The 22872-nt window shown below is 39.5% G+C and overlaps 1 protein-coding gene across 5 annotated transcripts in view; it reads left to right on the top strand.

The window, feature by feature from the left end:
• Positions 1 to 341: 341 nt before the first annotated feature.
• Positions 342 to 22872, top strand: part of LOC307121716 (calcium-independent phospholipase A2-gamma) — a 35313-nt gene continuing 12782 nt past the window's right edge. For 2 of the 5 annotated variants that reach the window (XR_013815978.1, XM_079809430.1), the window contains exons 1-9: positions 342 to 544; positions 3294 to 3640; positions 3683 to 4510; positions 4636 to 4785; positions 11844 to 11995; positions 12072 to 12166; positions 16047 to 16218; positions 16296 to 16353; positions 22234 to 22428. Coding sequence is in view for 4 of the 5 variants with exons in the window: in XM_079809430.1 (XP_079665556.1) it covers positions 3323 to 3640; positions 3683 to 4510; positions 4636 to 4785; positions 11844 to 11995; positions 12072 to 12166; positions 16047 to 16218; positions 16296 to 16353; positions 22234 to 22428 (1968 nt within the window). In the remaining variant the exon portion in view is untranslated. Of the gene's footprint in view, positions 545 to 3293; positions 4511 to 4635; positions 4786 to 11843; positions 11996 to 12071; positions 12167 to 16046; positions 16219 to 16295; positions 16354 to 22233; positions 22429 to 22872 lie in introns of all 5 variants that reach the window. The other 3 variants (XM_079809428.1, XM_079809431.1, XM_079809429.1) reach the window with 3 other exon arrangements.

Raw genomic sequence — 22872 nt, 5'->3', positions numbered from 1 at the left:
CAGATAGTGTTTGTTTGCAAAATGCTGAATTTGTTTGTTTAATTATGGCACAAATTTTATTCCATAGCACTGTGAATATATTTATGAAGCATCAAATGACAAATTTTAACATAAATCTAAAATTTTACTGCTGGGACTTAATAGTGTCCGTAGTTGCAGAAACCCTATTGTGAATGTTTCTTATTAGGCCATGTTCTCCTGATCATGTGTGTATTTCTATGTTCATATGAGCAGAATTTAGCTTTGATTTCACACACCGATCGCTTCAAGCTTCGAACGAACCGAGTCACTGATTCAAAGCAAATGATTCGCAAGTGTTTCGAATCTTCACGAAGCGCGTCACCAGTGCCACGTGACTGACTGCGGAAGTGTGTTGATCAGATGTTCTGGTGTAAACAACAGCAAACCTGCATTAACAGCGGACTTTAACACTTTAACACACACACTCACACACACACACACACACTGACTATGAGCTCTTAACACACAGGTGTGGATCATTTCTGTGTTTCTTCACAATTACTTCAGTTTATCGCGTGACCCTGTGAGTTTGTCGCATGTTTACATTCATATTTCATCTTTAATGTGTTATTATGTGACAGATGCGATGTCATGTTTAATAAACAGACACCGCACATTATAGTCTATGATGTAAATGTCTTTAAAATGACATTTAACACTGTTATAAATCATAAAATATCATAAAAATACTATATTATAGTACAGTTACTGTAGACTATAGTGTTTTTGAACCATACTATAGTAAGTATTTACTCTAGTTTATCAAATGACTATAGTTAATACTACAGTATGCTGTAGTAAAGCCCGTTCACATGCTTGTCCTTCGTCTGTCATTCACTTGTCCGAGTAAAAAAATAGATTAAAATATAAATCTATTCTGAAGCAATATTCTCACCTGTGTTCAATCAGCTTTGACATATTTAAATATGCATATTTGTGATATTTTTACCTTTTATAAAGGGCATTTTTCCATAATCTTATTAAATATAGGCTATGCTTCAGCTTTCCTTTAATATTTTTTTATTTGATCTATAAATTTAATTAGAATAAGACACTATAGGCTGTTACCAATCAAATTAAATTATTTACACTGAAAAATTACAACTGCATTAAAAAAAATTATGGGATTTATTTTAAATATTTTTGAATATACAAAGAAGAAATGTTGGAAATATGAAACTAAAGCACCAGTAGGTGGCGCTGTGACCGTCTGAATGAGTGAGTCAGTGAGTCGATTCGTTCAAACGGATGATTCATTCAGGAATGAGGTGGGCTGCGTCCCAATTCGCCTACTTATACTACGTCCTAAAATTATGTACTCTTTTTGTGAAGAAAAAGTACATACTTTAGAGTGTGTAGCAGAAGAGTATGCAAGCTTTGGGACATATTACTGTCATCTTTAACGGACTCTGTTACGTGCGTCCCGTCACCGTTTAAACTGGCCTGTCAATCATCGTCACAGTTCAAATCCCCCACTTTCAATTTAATTTCCTACCGTATCGGAGAGAAATGTAGACGCTCGTTGATCTGCCTTTCGTGGGTCTTTAATGCAGAGACTCCTCTCATGTGTTTGCAAAGTTAATGGCCAAACGTATCATTACAAAAGTTCTCAATGCTGCTGAAGGAGAAATATAATGTGGATAATATTGAATAAATATCTTTTCGTCAGGTTAAATACTGATAATTGCTCACTCAAACCACTTTATCTGATCCTCTCCACTTAACCGTCAGACTCGCGTAACCTTCATGTTTGTAGTTTTTTAAACAATTTTTATCCGCGTTTGTAGTTCTAATCGAATCCTCGTCCATCTCGCAATGGGTTGTGGGCAATATCAGCCGTTAGAGTGCGCATCGATCTGCACTTCGGATTCTGACCGGAAATAGTAAACCATCCGGGAATCTGTGGAATACTCTTTTCAACATGCTAAGATTTGGGACATACTAATTCTTTTTTCGAATACTATTTAGTACAGATAGTAGGCGAATTGGGACGCAGCCGTGGTCATTTACGAATAGGCCATTGAATCTTTGATTCAACCGATTCATTCAAACACTGAATCATTCAGTAACACACGCTGTTGCTGTGAGACGGGTTATGGTTCTGCTGTGATGTTTGTTTGGAACTATTTTCGCTGCTTAAATTGAACAAAAACAGTCAATATTGCATCTAAAATGTAAGTGAATTAATGTTGAAATCAGCATAATGTTCAGTGGTGATGGTGTTCAGGAAAACACACTCTTGTTAGTGTGATGTTGCTTAACTGTATCATATGATATAAATATATAAACTACACAATTTTAACCGTGTATGTTAACTGAGTTTCTTTGTTTTAGATTTTTCTCCTCGAGGCTGTGTGAGCCTCAACAGCTCAACCTTATTAACGTTAGTTAGTTTTATATTATTATCCACTATCGATGTCCACTTACACTAAGTGATGTGGAATCATTACAGGGTTTTTCCTGGGTCAAAAATGGTCTTCGGTGGGGCTGACAGACATGGTCATCCACACACACACACACACACACACACACACACACACAGTAAAAAAGTCCCCTACCCACGTGATCTGCAAGTGCAACACTAACAATACATTTTATATAAATTCAAAGAAAGTTTGCAATTTTTGCTTATCTTATTTTGATACCTTGATGTTTGTTTTTGTTCCTCATTTTTACACTATTTACAGATAATTGTTTTGGTATATAATCATATCAATATTAAAAAGTAGTATTTAAAAAAAATGAACAAATAGCCTAATTTTCTGCCATATACAATTTCATAAAATGATCAGCTAGCTAATAGCAACTTTGTTCTGGGTTCACCTCACTCCAGTCTAAATGATTTATAGGCTATTTATTTTACTACACATTGTGAACATAAATAAGCTGAAAGACTGTGGATAATTAAAACTAACTCTTACACCCACTCTTGCTGAATTGTGTAAGCACACTTATAACAATAACTCGTCAAATAAGGCTTTGGCGGAACAAAAATGTGTTTTGGCGGCCAACAAAAAATGTTCAATGTAGGAAATACCCTGCATTATTGCACTTTGGTGATTCCCTAGTTAGTTTTTGTTTTGACTTGTCTGTCGGGCAAGTAAAATAGTTTTCCACTTGCCCCTTGAAAAAATCCACTTGTCCCGAACAAGCGTTAATGTCGAGCCCTGCTGTTGTAAATACTATAATTTACTGTATATTTACTGTAGTATGGTTCAAAAACACTAGTATTTTCCCTGTGGGATTAAAGGAGTTTATGCTGTGTTTGGCAGGCGTCTGATGGAAGAGAGCGAGCGTCAGGATGCCCGTGGTCTGGCTGCTGGATGGCTGTGCCCTGCGCTTGTGCCACAGGCCGGTGCCCATCGCCCTCTCCTGGTGCCCGCTGAGGAGCCCCTTCTGTAGGAGCCCGGAGCGGCTGAGGCGTGGGCGGAGCCTGTGGTTCTGCAGGGGCGGGTCCGGCTTCAGCACCTCCTCCAGGCAGCGGGCAGTGGACCTGAAGCACCACACCATCCGCCTGCGCGCCGCTCTGGACTCGGCCTGGAGAGCGATGAGCGGCACGCGGGCGGAGATTCTGGCCCGATTCAAAGCGGCGAAAGAGAACCCCACACTTTTATCACAAGCTCCGCCCTCTGCAGCTCAGGCTCCGCCCTCTGCTGCTCAGGCTCCGCCCTCTGCTGCTCAGGCTCCGCCCTCTGCACTTGCTGCTACGCCATCTAAGATTGAAGAAGTGACCGGAACAGCCCCTCCCACTGCACCTCAGGCTCCGCCCTCTGCACCTCAGGCTCCGCCCTCTGCACATAAGGCTCCACCCCCTGCACTTGCTCCTAAAGAAACCAAGATTCAAGGACGGGAGTACGGAGTGACTAAAACAGCCCCGCCCACTCCACGTCAAGCCCCGCCCACTGCACTCCAAGCCCCGCCCACTGCACTTGCTTCTAAAGCAACTAAGGTCCAGGTACAGGAGTGTGGAGTGACCATAGTAGCCCCACCCACTGCACCTCAGGCTCCGCCCTCTGCACCTGCTTCTAAAGCAACTAAGGTTCAAGAACAGAAGCGAGGAGTGGCCGTAATAGCCCCACCCACTGCAACCCAAGCCCCACCCCAGGCTCCACCCACCAATCAAACCGCGCCCCTGTTCCACCCGGGGTCTTTCGGGGCTCATCTGGGCGAGACCTATGACTATCTGTCTCATCATATCAACTCTTACTTCAGCAGCTTCTCTAAGCCCCATCCGGACGCTGCTCCACCCGCCGCCTCTGGCCCGCCGGCCCCACCCTTCTCTCTGGGGAACTACTGGAGCTACTCCTCGCCCAGCGTGCAGGCGTTCGTGGGCAGCTACATCCGCCCGCTGGTGCCCCGCTTCAGAGCGGAGGCCAGAGCCGTGTCGACGGAGGCGGAGGAGCCTGCCCCTGAGGATGGAGCGGCGGAGGTCAGAGGTCAGAGCGAGGTGGAGGACAGAGCCAGACGCCTGCGGCTCCAGAGGGAGAAGGTGCCTCCACTCTAATGAGCTCTAATCTTTAGCGTTAGGAATGTCTCTATCACTTTTGATCAGATGTGATTGTAGATGTCCAGTGTCTCCTCCACCCTCTCTGATTGAGCTCTGGTGTTGTTCAGATCGTGGCGCGGGTGAGTGTGGACGGCCGGACGCGGGCTCTGGTTCAGGCTCTCCAGCGGGCGTCAGACGTGCGGCTCTGTGTCCGGCGGGTGGAGGAGCTCAGTCAGCATCTGCTGGAGTTCCCCGACACACGGGCCGTGGCGGTCAAGGTCAGTCCTGAGTCCTGTCAATGTTAAAGCTGAATTATGAGATCATAGTTTAGTATTTTTATATCAATTATGACACAAAAAAATGAAATGATGATATAATTCTAAAATAAAAAAAACAGAATTATGAGATTAAAAAAGGTTGAAATGATCATAAAACGTCATAATGTTGACTTTTTATATCAGTTATGACAAGTTGAAATTATGAGTTGAAATGATGTATTTTAAATATCATAATTATGACATAAATTTAAATTAAAGTGAAAATTTGTCACATTTATTACCATAATTTGACATTTTTATATAAATTGGGGAAAAAAAGCTGAAATTATGACATTAAATTTGTTTGTCACATTTTTGTTTTAAAAAAAATATAATTTCAATTTTTCATAATTATTACAAGATTAAAATTTTTTTTTAAAATTTTGACAAGTCAAGTTTATGACAATTTGAATTGTATATATCAATGATACAAAACTGAAATTATGACACGTCATAATTATGAGATTAAAAAAGTTGAAATTATGAATCATGATGTACTAAATTGACATTAAAACATTTAAATTATGACATTGTCATAACTTTGACTTTCAAATGTCTTTTTTGTAACTTATGTCATAACTGTGACATCATAATTTGGTATTTTTTATATCAATTATGACAAATTTGAAATTGACTTTATAAAATGTCAATTTTGATATAGTGTGATAATTTAACCTGCTCGCACATTTTAAATTACACATTTGTCTGACTCTTCTGTTGCGCAGCCAATCCTCTATGGGGTTACGTTTCTGCCACATTTCTGCTAAATCCTCTTCTATAGTTAAACTAAAAACTTTGCAGGGAAAATTACATTGAGAGTATAACTAATGCATATATATATATATATGTTATTTTAAAAACTGTAGTCTATGCCAGATATACCCTACATTTTGAAATAATAAACGAGGCTCAAACATCAATTTCATAAGCAGGCGTGTTTATTTCAGCACTTCCGTCAGTGAAACAACACACCACAGCCTGTAAAACATTTAAACTATTATCAGTAAATAATGCTAACCTAAAGGATCAAAGAAAATTAAATATTAGTTAAAAAAATATTTGTTTAATTTCCCCGCAAAGATGCGTCATCGCTCTGCGCTTTGAGATGAATATGGGACCCGAGCCGGAGAGACCTTCTCAGATATCTTCATCTTCATCTTCATCTTCATCTTCATCTTCATCTTCATCATGTGTTCTCCTGATGTTGGGAAAGTTCTGAAGAGCGAAGGTTATCTTCCACAGGGTCAAGACATTGAGCTGTGTTTGATTATGCACTGCCAGAGAAAGCCAAAGCAAAATCACCTAAAAGTCTAATAACAAACACAAACTGTGTTAAATAAAATGTGAAGTAAAAAGGAAGCCTATTCGTCCTACTTTCCCACAGTAAAGGATGTGAATGGGTATAGTAGACTTAAACAAACGAAAGGAAGAAACGTTTATAATTCCCTGTGAAATCTGGTGCGATGCAAGTGAAGATTCGAGAAAAGAAACGAGATGTCTGTCCAGTGGGATAAAATGGACTAACGTTAGGCCTATGGTTAAAATTCACGGAAATCGCAAAACAAAATAAAAAAAGCTGACAAATATTAAATTGGGCTCCGCCTACCTCTCTCAATGGGCTCCGCCTACCTCTCTCATTGGGCTCCGCCTACCTCTCTCATTGGGCTCCGCCTATCTCTCATTGGGCTCCGCCTACCTCTCTCATTGGGCTCCGCCTACCTCTCTCATTGGGCTCCGCCTACCTCTCTCATTGGGCTCCGCCTACCTCTCTCATTGGGCTCCGCCTACCTCTCTCATTGGGCTCCGCCTACCTCTCTCATTGGGCTCCGCCTACCTCTCTCATTGGGCTCCGCCTACCTCTCTCATTGGGTTCCGCCTACCTCTCTCATTGGGCTCTGCCTACCTCTCTCATTGGGTTCCGCCTACCTCTCTCATTGGGTTCCGCCTACCTCTCTCATTGGGCTCTGCCTACCTCTCTCATTGGGCTCCGCCTACCTCTCTCATTGGGCTCCGCCTACCTCTCTCATTGGGCTCCGCCTACCTCTCTCATTGGGTTCCGCCTACCTCTCTCATTGGGCTCCGCCTACCTCTCTCATTGGGCTCCGCCTACCTCTCTCATTGGGCTCCGCCTACCTCTCTCATTGGGCTCCGCCTACCTCTCTCATTGGGCTCCGCCTACCTCTCTCATTCGGCTCCGCCTACCTCTCTCATTGGGCTCCGCCTACCTCTCTCATTGGGCTCCGCCTACCTCTCTCATTGGGCTCCGCCTACCTCTCTCATTGGGCTCCGCCTACCTCTCTCATTGGGCTCCGCCTACCTCTCTCATTGGGCTCCGCCTACCTCTCTCATTGGGCTCCGCCTACCTCTCTCATTGGGCTCCGCCTACCTCTCTCATTGGGCTCCGCCTACCTCTCTCATTCGGCTCCACCTACCTCTCTCATTGGGCTCCGCCTACCTCTCTCATTGGGCTCCGCCTACCTCTCTCATTGGGCTCCGCCTACCTCTCTCATTGGGCTCCGCCTACCTCTCTCATTCGGCTCCACCTACCTCTCTCATTGGGCTCCGCCTACCTCTCTCATTGGGCTCCGCCTACCTCTCTCATTGGGCTCCGCCTACCTCTCTCATTGGGCTCCGCCTACCTCTCTCATTCGGCAGGAATCCATAGCCTTCATGGCTGCGAATTTATTTCCTTTGTAAACAAAGCTGTGCTTCACTCCTGTGGTAATATTCACGTAAAACAGCATTAACATACAAAACACTGGGTTATTAACGAAATTATAGTTTTGAAGTAGAAAATAGTATTTATGTAAAGAGATAATAAAATACAGATATAGTAAACTATATATTTAAAAAAATGTTCGTCCATCACGATGTTTTACTGTAAACATCGTCAACTGCCAATTTAGGAGACATGGCCCAACCCTAGCGTGAACTGAGTTTTGCGGAGAGATGTTCGTCTTGCAAATAATAAAGTATTTTGAGCGAACGAAAATCAATTTGCATATAAAGTATGTTTATTTGGATGTGCGTGGACGTTCTTTCACATGTGCTGCGTAGTGGTGTCAAAAATAATCGATTCAGCGATGCATCGCAATGCGGGGCATGCACGATTCAGCATCGATGCGGCAAAGTGCCATAATCGATTATGTCACCGTTTATTTTCTGGACTTGAGTTGGACAATAAAGTTGTGAAGTTTCAATTACTTCCAGGGTCATAACAACAACAATCAAGATGGCTGAGGCGGAGGGAGATGACCGCGATAGACGGGTAATTAAAAACGCACCCAAAGATTGGAAAGCGGACATCTGGGCACATGTCGGATTCTGACGCCGGCTTCACACCGCACGCGGAGCGGTGGGTATGGAGAGCCGGAGCCCGCGCCCCCATTGTGGATTCACACGGGCAGCGTTTGTCTCGCGCGGATATTGCAAATGCAGACAAATATTGTACATTATGTCACATTTACGGTCTTCTCCTCCGAGCCCCGTCTGTCTCGTGCTTTGATTTATGATGGGCAGCATATGCTGCAAATGCGACCGTGTTCCCCTCTGTCCCAAACACATATGCATATAACTTGTTGTATATAAGTAGTTCACATGATAAATGTAAGTTAACATTAAAGTGAATATATGCTTCTAGTTTTAATAATTTAAACAGGCTTTTGAAGTTTGGGCAAAAACTTCTGGCAGTGTTGTGTTTTTAATTTTAACAGCTCTGGATGTCATATGGTGATTGTGAAACACACGGGGCACTTCACTACATGATTTCATGGTGAAATTTGTTATTTTCCGTGTTAATCTGGTCAGTTTTGATCAAGAACAATCCACTGTGGCTTTAAATCAGCGTGAGCAGCGCGGCAAAATAGACTCTGCGCCGAAACGATCGCGGCACTACTGCTGCTTCTCCTCCTGCGATGCGCTGCCGCGCCGCCTCTGCGTGCGATGTGAATGCTCTAATCTGTTAACATGGGCGCCGAAAAAAATATGCGCTGCTTACGCCCTGCTAACGCGCCTGCCACACTAAAATCAAGCACGAGAATTGACGAGTCCCTAGTGTCAACGTTACTGTGTGTGTTGCACTGAATATTTGTATTGCTGGGTGCCTGGGTGGTGGTTGTTGTTACAATAGTGTGACTGTAATTACGGATTAATATTTGCACAGGAGTTCATGAAGTGCCCTGTCTCAAAGCTTTTTACTGTACCATTCAATTTTATTTTATTTAATGACATTTATGTCAAAGATACAGGAGAGTGATAATACACACATAGCAGCCAATACAATCTGTTGTTCAATATCTGACTGCTTGTATTGCCTCATGACTGATTAAAAATTTGCCTTGTTGTGTGCAGTAGAATTTTGATGCATCGCAATGCATCGTAGAATCGAATTGAATCGAATCGTTACCTGGTGAATCGTAATCGAATCGAATTGTGAGGGCAGTGTCAATGCACACCCCTAGTACAGCGTTTCAGTTGCTTGCTCTCCGATACCCGCTCCGATTGCTCGCTAAATGACGACGGCTCACTCAACACAACACAACGTTACAATAGGCCATAATTCCAGCCAATCAGAAACGAGACGGCTAAATTCTGATTGGCTGGCTTTACGACCCATCACAAGCCTCCCACACGTGTTTCCTTGGTTTCTAGCTAGGGTTTCTTTCTAATGTTACGTGTTTTCAGAAATGAAGATGGACAGACTTTTCCCCTTTTAATTAGTCAAGTGTGTAAGCACTGAACAAAATATGCCTCAAAATATTAAAAAATAAAAACCATCAAATAAACGTAGAAATGCAATGTAATAACAGTAAAATAATAATAAATATACTTCAGTGAGGGAGAACAAGCCTGCCTTCCAATGTGCATACTAACCATCCTAAATAGTATGTAAGATTAATAATCCAGTCTATATTTTTAGCACAAACTCAGTTCACGCGCGTGTGAAATGCCCTTTTGCGCGCTCAAAATATGATCTTGCACGCGCAGAAATGTTGCAGAAACGTAAACCCATAATCCTCTGCCACGGCCATGTCGGGATTCGATTTGATTAGAACTACAAACGCGGATAAAAAGCGCTAACCCAGTTAAGCCCACCGGCAACTATAGTTACCGCAGTGTATAGTTGTCATTTTCCTTCTGTAAGTATTTTTCTAGATTGTATCCATGTTTTTAATCTCAATGACATGCAAGAAAACAACCAAATAAAGGATTTCAAGAGAAAAAAAAAGGTATTAACTTCCTTCCTGTCACATGAGACTGCCAACTTCCTCCCCTACTTCCAGGAAGCATAGCGAAGGCAAACCCTCCGAAACAAAGGTTATTTTCATGTTACTAATAAGTATTTTTTGTTGACATATATATATATATATATATATATATATATATATATATATATATATATATATATCTACATAATCATGAAGGTCTCTAGAATCATCCAAACAAAACAATTCTGACAACAGATCTATAGTTTTTTGTACACTTAGTTAAAAGTCCAAGCGGCAGCTATAGTTGCTGGTGGGCAAATGACTTGTAAGTACATATAATGGGGAAATGGGCTATTCTGTGTTAACAGGTTCATAAATCAAGATTTTCGGTCTTTAGTGCTTTTTGCTTTCCTAATATCCCACCTAAAACGTAACTTTTTCCCATGAACGCCTATGTTCCCATGGGAATTTAAAGGCTTAAATAAAATAAATAAAATGTAACTTAACCCTTTAACTGACATCTCTACTGTACAGTAGACCTTAATTCGATAGGGGAAAATATCATATTTTATGATATGTCTTGTAAGGGCCAAAATATTGAGGACCCTTCATCCGGTTTGGATGCGTTTCATTCTAATTGGTCAAGGACTCTCATTCTCTTTATGACTATAGCTTATGATTCCATTATAATGTGGAAATTCAGACAAGTTATGAGTTTACATTTACATTATTATATAATCACCTACTACAGTCAGCCATTGAATACTATGGGACTATTGATTATTTTATATAGATGTAATTTTTTCGTCATTATATTAATTTATTTTCATTTAACTTTTTGATGCACAATGCCCTGTTAGTTTTGTTACTTTGTTCTGCACTGTGTTCCACCACTTTAAGACAAATGTATTTGTTGTTTGTTGTATTTTCATATTCAACAGATTATAAGATAGATGCAGCTTTTTTGAGTTTGCATCGAATGTTCTTCGACTTTTATACATAATACATTTGTTTATGAATCAAGATGGATCTGTTGAAAGCAGTTATGTTGAGTTAGATGCCAAATGTTCTCCTCCTAGTCAAATTGGACATTGAAGGGCTGCATATGACATATTAATAACTATAGTAGCCACACATTCAAATACGATTTTTCAAGAAAAAAACTAAAACCTGGGGAAAATAAATGCAGAACATGTTCACATAGGACACTATTAACATGACTATATGCATGAAACCATTCAGAAAAATGTGGGCACAAATTGGTTAAAAAAACTACGAACATGACGGATGTGGAGTCCAACGGTTGAGAGATAAAGGGGTATGAGTGATCAATTATCAGTATTTAACCTGACGAACAGATATTTCATCAGTGTTATCCACATTATATTTCATCTGCAGCAGCGTTGAGAACTTTTCTAATGCTACGTTTGGCCATTAACTTTTAAATGCATCATTATATTTAACCTGCAAACACATGAGGAGATTTAACTACACTTCTCTCCGATACGGCTGGACTGAATGTGGCGGATTTGAACCGTGGCGATGATTGACAGGGCCGTTTAAACGGTGACGGGAACAGAATCCGTTAAAGATGATGAAGTAGTGTGTCCCATAGCTAGCCTACTCTTCTGCTACACTTTTAGGTCGTAGTAGGCGAATTGGGACGCAGCAATATTCTCTCCTAACTTCACCATGGCACAAGAACTCGTCACGCCCCTTCTTCAATGAATAAATGTGCATATTGCGTTACAGTGATGACACAGGTCCTCATTAGCATAGCCCCGCCCACACGTCTCTCTCTCTCTGGTTCAGGAGCAGGTGATCCCGCGCCTGCTGCGTCTGCGCCGGGCCGCTGATGGGCCCCTGAGGGCCGCCGTCCGCCAGGCTCTGGCTCTGCTGGGCTTCATCCAGCCCGTGAGGAACCGCGGCGTCCGGATCCTGTCCATCGACGGAGGGGGAACCAGGTGAAGCGTCCGCTCCGGAGTGTGTGCTGAGAGCCCATCAACACACGCTGACTGTGTGTGTGTGTGTGTGTGTCAGGGGTCTGCTGGCTCTCCAGACGCTGCGCCGCTTACAGGAGCTGTCCGGGAAACCCATCCACCAGATGTTCGACTACATCTGTGGCGTCAGCACAGGTCAGCTCTAATAACTGTGTGTGTGTACGCACTGTGGCCAGTGTTGGGGAAGTTACTTACTAAGTTAAGTAAGTTACTGTTAACTTCAGTTTATGTCACATGGTCCAAGTTTACATTAAAGTACACACGTTTTCTCCTTTTGTAAACAATAGATTATTTTTGTAAAACAATAGATCTGTATGGATTTATTTATACCAGGCTCGATCAATCTCAGCATAATAAAGCAAGATATGCCATATGTAATTCTCAAGTTTACTTCTTTTTCCACTGAATTATATGCTATCAGAAGAGTCCGTTTTCTTCCACGTGTGTGAGTGTTATGAGTCAGAGATCGCATTCGCTCTGGATCGGTCAATTATATTACATAATCATAAATCACCTGAAATAATGCATGTCTGCCTATTATATAATTATAGCAAGTCCTTGATGATGGTTTGAGTGGCGTTCGGTGTTAAACCTCCATTCATCAACGATTCACCTCACTTTGACGCGTTCAGTGTGAAATGGCCGTAACAATTTTTTTTGATAGTATTAAAGCATAAAATATTGTAAACCCTCGTGTCCTGCGTGAGACGTACTGGTATAAATATTATAATTATTCTTGGAGTACTCCTTTATTGCACAATGCACATTTCTTAATGATGGCTGTTTCGCAATTCTGGGAATGCAAAGAAGGGACTTGTGATTTCGTGGAGACCAGTCTTGCTATGTGATCTTGAAAGAACGAGCTCAGAAGTTTGTGAGGACACAGAACAGAAATTGAGATGTGTGAACTTGTTGCTCAACTAACCATCCCAGCATATTATATAGTGGCTAACACAAAATAACCACAAACATAACCTATTAAAACATTTATTTCATATTATTGTAGACATTGTTTTCATATACTTGTATATCTTATAACATCCGGGTACTTTTGTGCATCCTCTGTACATGTGTTCTTGAGTATTGTAATTGAACTTCGACAGTTGCTGATGACGTACAGCAGGAACACAAGGATGCAATATCACTAAACAACGCTTTTGCGAAACATCCATTAAGTATATTTAATTGTGCTAAAATCACACTATTGCAAGTATACTTTAGGTTCACTTTAAATATCTCACATTTAAAGACTGATATTATACAGTGATCCCTTACTAATAGTGATATTACAGGGTTTTTTAAACATCTGCTAGGACACATTTCTGAATACTCATCACTTTTTCAAAACTCTTCACTCAGGGATCACATCAGCCTATGTGGCTAAACTGTGGATCATTTATTTGCTTTGGCACAAAATGCGTTCAATGACGACATCTTTCAATTTACATTCATTCTTTTCTCAATTAGATACAAACGCCAGCAAAACTTTATGAACTATAAAGGCTAATTTGAACGTTCACACTTTGTTTTTTAAACTGTTCAACTTATGTTCAAAATTTTAACACAAAAATGAATAACACAGAAATTTGAAACCCCTCTTTAAATGCTTGCTATGGATGCGAAAAATGCAGAAAACTGAACCTGATCAGATTTTTTTTTTGATGAAGGAAAGTTTCAGAGGCTGTGTGTAAACGTGCTTGATCTTTTTTTTAACGTGTGAAAATTTCGGTGTGCGAGGATATTTAGTCATTACCATCTATATAAAAGGGGAAAACTTAGGAACAATTTTATACTGTAATGTAAACATGGACCATGTAACATAAACAATAATGAATAAGCAGTAGAGAGTCAAACTTGTTTTGTAAAGAAATTTTATATTTTTTATTTAAATTTAATATACACTGTATAATGATTTTGGAGGTAAAAACTCAGTTGTGTGTTGATTGTTGAGTTGAAAATCTTCGACTAAAGTGTCAATGTTAAAAGACATTCAGTTTGCATAATTTAATTGAGATGGATGAACATTTTCATGCAAGTCACCATAAAATTTAGTTCTGACCTTCAAAATCTCTCCAGTGTGTTTGTGATGGCAAGAAATGGCAAAGCAATCAAACAGGTGTCGTGTTTTACCATCCAACAGGGGACTTAAGTCAATTTAAGGAAATCATGTTCACTGTATAAAGTGTGACCTGCAATTGTTTCCTTAAAGAGTGATTTCTGCTTGATTTAAAACATAAAACACCAATACTTACCATAAAAATACACTATAATAAGATTTTAGAGGTCAAAACTCAGTTGTGTGTTGATTGCTGAGTTGCAAATCATCAGTTGGTTAAACAACTAAAGTGTCAATGTTAAAAGTCATTCAGTTCACATAATTTAATTGAGACGGATAAACATTTTAATGCAAGTCACCATAAAATTGAGTTATCTCAATATATACAGTGAATCTCTACAGTGTGTTTGAGATGAAGAAATGACAAATTAAACACACTGGTGTCGTGATTTACTATCTAACAGGGGACCGAGTCATTGTGTTTAACATAATCATTATTCAAAGAGGATCTGCAATTAATACATTAGAGAACTATTTCTGCTTGATTTAACTCTTAAAACTCAGTTATTGCTATAAAAACTCTAAATCTCCACAGTGTGTTTATGATGGCAAGAAATGACAAAGCAAACACACTGGTGTCGTGATTTACTATCTAACAGGGGACCGAGTCATTGTGTTTAACATAATCATTATTCAAAGAGGATCTGCAATTAATACATTAGAGAACTATTTCTGCTTGATTTAACTCTTAAAACTCAGTTATTGCTATAAAAACTCTAAATCTCCACAGTGTGTTTATGATGGCAAGAAATGACAAAGCAAACACACTGGTGTCGTGATTTACTATCTAACAGGGGACCGAGTCATTGTGTTTAACATAATCATTATTTACTATATAAAGTGATGACCTGTGATTATTACCTTTAAAGAACAATTTCTGCTTGTCCAGTCCTATATTTATTAATTTTTTTATTGGTGCAAGAAATCAAATCTCACTCTAAAAATCTCAAAAACAAAGGACATTATTTAGGATTTTAGAGAGCAGAAACTATGTTTTAATTAAAAATAAGTCACACATTGAAATACCTTTACTGTAAAAAAAAATTCAGGTCTCCAATTGAACATTTTCTGTAAATTGATGCACTTTAATTCAATTAAAATTCAAGAAATTAAATTTGGCCAACTAAAAAATTTAGATGTGATCGGTCACTAGAATATTTTCAATTGGAGACCTGATTTTTTTTTACAGTGTTGGTGTTCTTGAAAATAAGCTAAATGAGAGATGTGGACGGATCATATACTGTAAGTATGAAGACACAACAGAGAATGAATTTCTTAAAGATAATTCTTAATTTTAAGAATTTTTTAATTTCTTAAATTCTTTTCTGTAATGTCCACAACATGGCTTTTTCTCCGTTGTGTGCTCATTGTGTTCCCTGATGCCTGTGTGAACATTATATAATTATAATTATATATATATATTAAATAATGAAGACAGACTTGACTGCCAGCTCTCTTCCCTTTCACACACACAGCTCCATTGCAGGCTATGGAGGTCCCCTGTTGGATAGGTAGACATCGCTCAGGTCCCCTCTTGGCATGTTTAAAAAAAAATAAAAAATAAATGCTTATTTGAAGTTATATTATGAAAAAAGACCTTAAAACAAAATTTTGTATCTAAGTTTTGTTTCTTCAAAATGACTAGAAACACAGGTCCCCTCTTGGTCAGTGTGGAGTGATGGTCCCCTGTTGGTAATATAGACGTGTGTGTGTGTGTGTGTGTGTGTGTGTGTGTGTGTGTGTGTGTGTGTGTGTGTGTGTGTGTGTGTGTGTGTGTGTGTGTGTGTGTGTGTGTGTGTGTGTGTGTGTGTGCGCGTGTGCGTGTGTGTGTGTGTGTGTGTGTGTGCGTCTGTGTGTGCGCGTGTGCGTGTGTGTGTGTGTGTGTGTGTGTGTGTGCAGGTGCGTTATTGGGCTTCATGCTGGGCGTGCGCCGGATGCCGCTGCAGGAGTGTGAGGATCTGTACCGGACGCTGAGCTCTGACGTCTTCAGGCAGAATGTGATCGTGGGAACCGTGAAGATGAGCTGGAGCCACGCCTTCTACGACAGCCAGATCTGGGAGCAGGTGCTCAAGTGAGTCCCTCAGTGCTCTGCTAATGTCCCAGTGGATGGCTAATGGCTGCGCTCACTGCCCTTCTGCCTCCACACAGGGAGAAGATGGGCTCAGACCTGCTGATCCAGACGGCCCGCAGCTCAGCCTGCCCTAAGGTAAGCCCACCTCAGGCTCAGAAGCTCCAGACTCACTACATCAGCCCTTCCTGCTGGAGCGACTGAGTCTGCTTAGAGCTCACACTGGGCGAAAGCGCAACGGAACAAGTGGAAATTATGAGAAATTGAGACTATTACATTAAATTTAAACTATGTATTTTAAATATCATAATTTCAATTTTTTATGTCATAATTATGACAAGTCCGTTATGAGATCAAAAACTTGAAATTATGACAATAAGTCAAATTGATGAAAACAAAAGTAATAATTACGAGATTAAAAAAATTTAAATTATGACATCATAATTCTATTATTAATTTTCAATGTCATAATTTCGACACGTCAGTTATGCGATCAAAGTCAAAATTATGACAAGTTAAATTATGATTTGGAATTTTTATATTAATTATGACACAAATAGCTGAAATTATCGAAAGTCAAAATTATGACATGCTAAGTAATAATTATGGGATTAAAAAAGTTGAAATTAACATAAAACGTCAAAATTGACATCATAATTTTGACTTTTTATATCAATTGTGACAAGTCGAAATTATGAATCATGTTATACTAAATTTCCAATAAACTAACATGTACTATTATTAGTAATAGGGCTGGGTATTGACACAAATTTACAATTCGATTCTTTTTTTTTTCTTTCAATTTCGATTATTTTGGATATGTATCAGGTATAATACATGGAAAATGTTCTCAAGGAAAACTAATTTCTGAACTAATGTTGTAAACTATGGGAGTCAGTTTATACTACATTAGCTACTAATATTGAAGGTACAAATTAACAGATTTGTATACAAACACTTAAATGACACTAAATTATGTTTTTTTTTTAATATAATAATAAAGTTATAATATTAACTTTACAATTACATAATCATAATTCTACTCCAATTAGTTTTTTTGAAATATAAACATTTAAAGGGTGGCATAAAAAGTTGCCAGACTTATTAAATATTGAAGAACATTGACAATGAATATCCTATGTAATGGTGCATATAATTATCATAAAGCTCCTCTCTAGAGTTAATTTTTCTAGCTGACTAACGAGTTTATGGACACTGGATATGTTTTTTCTGAGGTAACTGTGACGTTACATGACATTGTTTACTTGTAAGCCGTTTTACTGACGTCTTTCTGCGGTTGAAACACTGATTGAGTGATTCTATGTGACATGAGAGGGATTTCTGGAAGTTGTCCTGTATCTAACACACGTTCAGAAGCTCATTGGTGTTTATTTCGCACTGTTACTGGTATGAAAGCGGAAGAGAAGATCAGCTCATGTTTGTTGGTTCTCAAGCTGAGCTGAGGCAGAGCGATCTCACACCACAGCGCCAACGGTATTTATGCTTTTGAATTTTGTAAATAAAAAAAAATAGACTAATCAATTCTTGGGATTTAAGAATCGATATTGTTTTGTAAAAGTGAGAATCGATTAAAATCGAGAAATCGATATTTTTTACCCAGCCCTAATTAGTAACTGCACTTATTAACAAATCAATGCAAAACAATAGTGATTTTATGATTGAAGTAACCGTATGATGAGTTTTCCTGCAGCGCTGGTGCTCTCCAGTGTTAATCTGGAGCTGTGGATTATCAGATTTTATTACTGATACAGTGGACATTAGTAGAGTTGGTTAGCGTGTGGATTATCAGAGTTTATTAGTAATACAGTGGACATTAGTAGAGTTGGTTAGCTTGTGGATTATCAGAGTTTATTACTGATACAGTGGACATTAGTAGAGTTGGTTAGCGTGTGGATTATCAGAGTTTATTAGTGATACAGTGGACATTAGTAGAGTTGGTTAGCGTGTGGATTATCAGAGTTTATTACTGATACAGTGGACATTAGTAGAGTTGGTTAGCGTGTGGATTATCAGATTTTATTACTGATACAGTGGACATTAGTAGAGTTGGTTAGCGTGTGGATTATCAGAGTTTATTAGTAATACAGTGGACATTAGTAGAGTTGGTTAGCGTGTGGATTATCAGAGTTTATTACTGATACAGTGGACATTAGTAGAGTTGGTTAGCGTGTGGATTATCAGAGTTTATTAGTGATACAGTGGACATTAGTAGAGTTGGTTAGCGTGTGGATTATCAGAGTTTATTACTGATACAGTGGACATTAGTAGAGTTGGTTAGCGTGTGGATTATCAGAGTTTATTACTGATACAGTGGACATTAGTAGAGTTGGTTAGCGTGTGGATTATCAGAGTTTATTACTGATACAGTGGACATTAGTAGAGTTGGTTAGCGTGTGGATTATCAGAGTTTATTACTGATACAGTGGACATTAGTAGAGTTGGTTAGCGTGTGGATTATCAGAGTTTATTAGTGATACAGTGGACATTAGTAGAGTTGGTTAGCGTGTGGATTATCAGAGTTTATTACTGATACAGTGGACATTAGTAGAGTTGGTTAGCGTGTGGATTATCAGAGTTTATTAGTAATACAGTGGACATTAGTAGAGTTGGTTAGCGTGTGGATTATCAGAGTTTATTACTGATACAGTGGACATTAGTAGAGTTGGTTAGCGTGTGGATTATCAGAGTTTATTACTGATACAGTGGACATTAGTAGAGTTGGTTAGCGTGTGGATTATCAGAGTTTATTACTGATACAGTGGACATTAGTAGAGTTGGTTAGCGTGTGGATTATCAGAGTTTATTACTGATACAGTGGACATTAGTAGAGTTGGTTAGCGTGTGGATTATCAGAGTTTATTACTGATACAGTGGACATTAGTAGAGTTGGTTAGCGTGTGGATTATCAGAGTTTATTACTGATACAGTGGACATTAGTAGAGTTGGTTAGCGTGTGGATTATCAGAGTTTATTACTGATACAGTGGACATTAGTAGAGTTGGTTAGCGTGTGGATTATCAGAGTTTATTACTGATACAGTGGACATTAGTAGAGTTGGTTAGCGTGTGGATTATCAGAGTTTATTACTGATACAGTGGACATTAGTAGAGTTGGTTAGCGTGTGGATTATCAGAGTTTATTACTGATACAGTGGACATTAGTAGAGTTGGTTAGCGTGTGGATTATCAGAGTTTATTAGTGATACAGTGGACATTAGTAGAGTTGGTTAGCATGTGGATTATCAGAGTTTATTACTGATACAGTGGACATTAGTAGAGTTGGTTAGCGTGTGGATTATCAGAGTTTATTACTGATACAGTGGACATTAGTAGAGTTGGTTAGCGTGTGGATTATCAGAGTTTATTACTGATACAGTGGACATTAGTAGAGTTGGTTAGCGTGTGGATTATCAGAGTTTATTACTGATACAGTGGACATTAGTAGAGTTGGTTAGCGTGTGGATTATCAGAGTTTATTACTGATACAGTGGACATTAGTAGAGTTGGTTAGCGTGTGGATTATCAGAGTTTATTACTGATACAGTGGACATTAGTAGAGTTGGTTAGCGTGTGGATTATCAGAGTTTATTACTGATACAGTGGACATTAGTAGAGTTGGTTAGCGTGTGGATTATCAGAGTTTATTACTGATACAGTGGACATTAGTAGAGTTGGTTAGCGTGTGGATTATCAGAGTTTATTACTGATACAGTGGACATTAGTAGAGTTGGTTAGCGTGTGGATTATCAGAGTTTATTAGTAATACAGTGGACATTAGTAGAGTTGGTTAGCGTGTGGATTATCAGAGTTTATTACTGATACAGTGGACATTAGTAGAGTTGGTTAACGTGTGGATTATCAGAGTTTATTACTGATACAGTGGACATTAGTAGAGTTGGTTAGCGTGTGGATTATCAGAGTTTATTAGTAATACAGTGGACATTAGTAGAGTTGGTTAGCGTGTGGATTATCAGAGTTTATTAGTGATACAGTGGACATTAGTAGAGTTGGTTAACGTGTGGATTATCAGAGTTTATTACTGATACAGTGGACATTAGTAGAGTTGGTTAGCGTGTGGATTATCAGAGTTTATTACTGATACAGTGGACATTAGTAGAGTTGGTTAGCGTGTGGATTATCAGAGTTTATTACTGATACAGTGGACATTAGTAGAGTTGGTTAGCGTGTGTATTATCAGAGTTTATTACTGATACAGTGGACATTAGTAGAGTTGGTTAGCGTGTGGATTATCAGAGTTTATTAGTGATACAGTGGACATTAGTAGAGTTGGTTAGCTTGTGGATTATCAGAGTTAATTACTGATACAGTGGACATTAGTAGAGTTGGTTAGCGTGTGGATTATCAGAGTTTATTACTGATACAGTGGACATTAGTAGAGTTGGTTAGCGTGTGGATTATCAGAGTTTATTACTGATACAGTGGACATTAGTAGAGTTGGTTAGCTTGTGGATTATCAGAGTTTATTACTGATACAGTGGACATTAGTAGAGTTGGTTAGCGTGTGGATTATCAGAGTTTATTAGTGATACAGTGGACATTAGTAGAGTTGGTTAGCGTGTGGATTATCAGAGTTTATTAGTGATACAGTGGACATTAGTAGAGTTGGTTAGCGTGTGGATTATCAGAGTTTATTACTGATACAGTGGACATTAGTAGAGTTGGTTAGCGTGTGGATTATCAGAGTTTATTACTGATACAGTGGACATTAGTAGAGTTGGTTAGCGTGTGGATTATCAGAGTTTATTACTGATACAGTGGACATTAGTAGAGTTGGTTAGCGTGTGGATTATCAGAGTTTATTAGTGATACAGTGGACATTAGTAGAGTTGGTTAGCTTGTGGATTATCAGAGTTTATTACTGATACAGTGGACATTAGTAGAGTTGGTTAGCGTGTGGATTATCAGAGTTTATTACTGATACAGTGGACATTAGTAGAGTTGGTTAGCTTGTGGATTATCAGAGTTTATTAGTGATACAGTGGACATTAGTAGAGTTGGTTAGCGTGTGGATTATCAGAGTTTATTACTGATACAGTGGACATTAGTAGAGTTGGTTAGCGTGTGTATTATCAGAGTTTATTACTGATACAGTGGACATTAGTAGAGTTGGTTAGCGTGTGGATTATCAGAGTTTATTAGTGATACAGTGGACATTAGTAGAGTTGGTTAGCTTGTGGATTATCAGAGTTTATTACTGATACAGTGGACATTAGTAGAGTTGGTTAGCGTGTGGATTATCAGAGTTTATTAGTGATACAGTGGACATTAGTAGAGTTGGTTAGCGTGTGGATTATCAGAGTTTATTACTGATACAGTGGACATTAGTAGAGTTGGTTAGCGTGTGGATTATCAGAGTTTATTACTGATACAGTGGACATTAGTAGAGTTGGTTAGCGTGTGGATTATCAGAGTTTATTACTGATACAGTGGACATTAGTAGAGTTGGTTAGCGTGTGGATTATCAGAGTTTATTACTGATACAGTGGACATTAGTAGAGTTGGTTAGCGTGTGGATTATCAGAGTTTATTACTGATACAGTGGACATTAGTAGAGTTGGTTAGCGTGTGGATTATCAGAGTTTATTAGTGATACAGTGGACATTAGTAGAGTTGGTTAGCGTGTGGATTATCAGAGTTTATTAGTGATACAGTGGACATTAGTAGAGTTGGTTAGCGTGTGGATTATCAGAGTTTATTACTGATACAGTGGACATTAGTAGAGTTGGTTAGCGTGTGGATTATCAGAGTTTATTAGTGATACAGTGGACATTAGTAGAGTTGGTTAGCGTGTGGATTATCAGAGTTTATTACTGATACAGTGGACATTAGTAGAGTTGGTTAGCGTGTGGATTATCAGAGTTTATTACTGATACAGTGGACATTAGTAGAGTTGGTCAGTGTGCCTCAGTGTGTGTGTGTGTGTGTGTGTGTGTGTGTCAGTGTGTCTCAGTGTGTGTCTCCTCCACTCCTCCACCAGGTGGCGGCGGTGAGCACGGTGGTGAACCACACTCCCCCAGTGAAGGCCTATGTCTTCCGCAGCTACGCTCTGCCGGTGGGCGCGCGCTCTCATTACCGCGGCGGATGCCGGCATGAGCTGTGGGAAGCGCTCCGGGCCTCCTCCGCTGCTCCAGGATACTTCCAGGAGTTCGCTCTGGGAGAAGACCTGCACCAGGTGATGCTCACACTCATTCTCACTCCACTCTCCATATACTGTATGTGTTTCCCCACATTACAGCCATGTCTTCTTCTGGGTCACATGACTCCTTTAGTCCTCAGATCTCAGAGGGGATTATGGGTAGGCAGGGGCTGAGTTTGGCACAACACCGCCTCATTCTCAGTTCACAACGAGCATGTGTTTACAGAAGCAGAAAGCAGTGCTTTAAAGGGATAGTTCAGACAAAAGTTAACATTAGCCCATAATTTACTCTCCCTCAACTCATCCGAGGTGTGTGTGACATTCTTCTTTTCAGAGTTATATTACAAAAGTCCAGGCTAATCCAAGCATTATAATAGCAGTAATAGTTGCTCTGTTTTTGAAGTCCATAAAAGTGCATCTGTGTGTCATATAACTGCTCCAGCGGCTCTGGGTGTTAACACTAGAACCACCAGGGGGCGC

This window comes from Gobio gobio (assembly GCF_949357685.1).
Source record: "Gobio gobio genome assembly, chromosome: 25".
NCBI lineage: Eukaryota > Metazoa > Chordata > Actinopteri > Cypriniformes > Gobionidae > Gobio > Gobio gobio.
The sequence above is the reverse complement of the archived record's forward strand: the minus strand, read 5'-3'. Positions and strand labels throughout refer to the sequence as shown.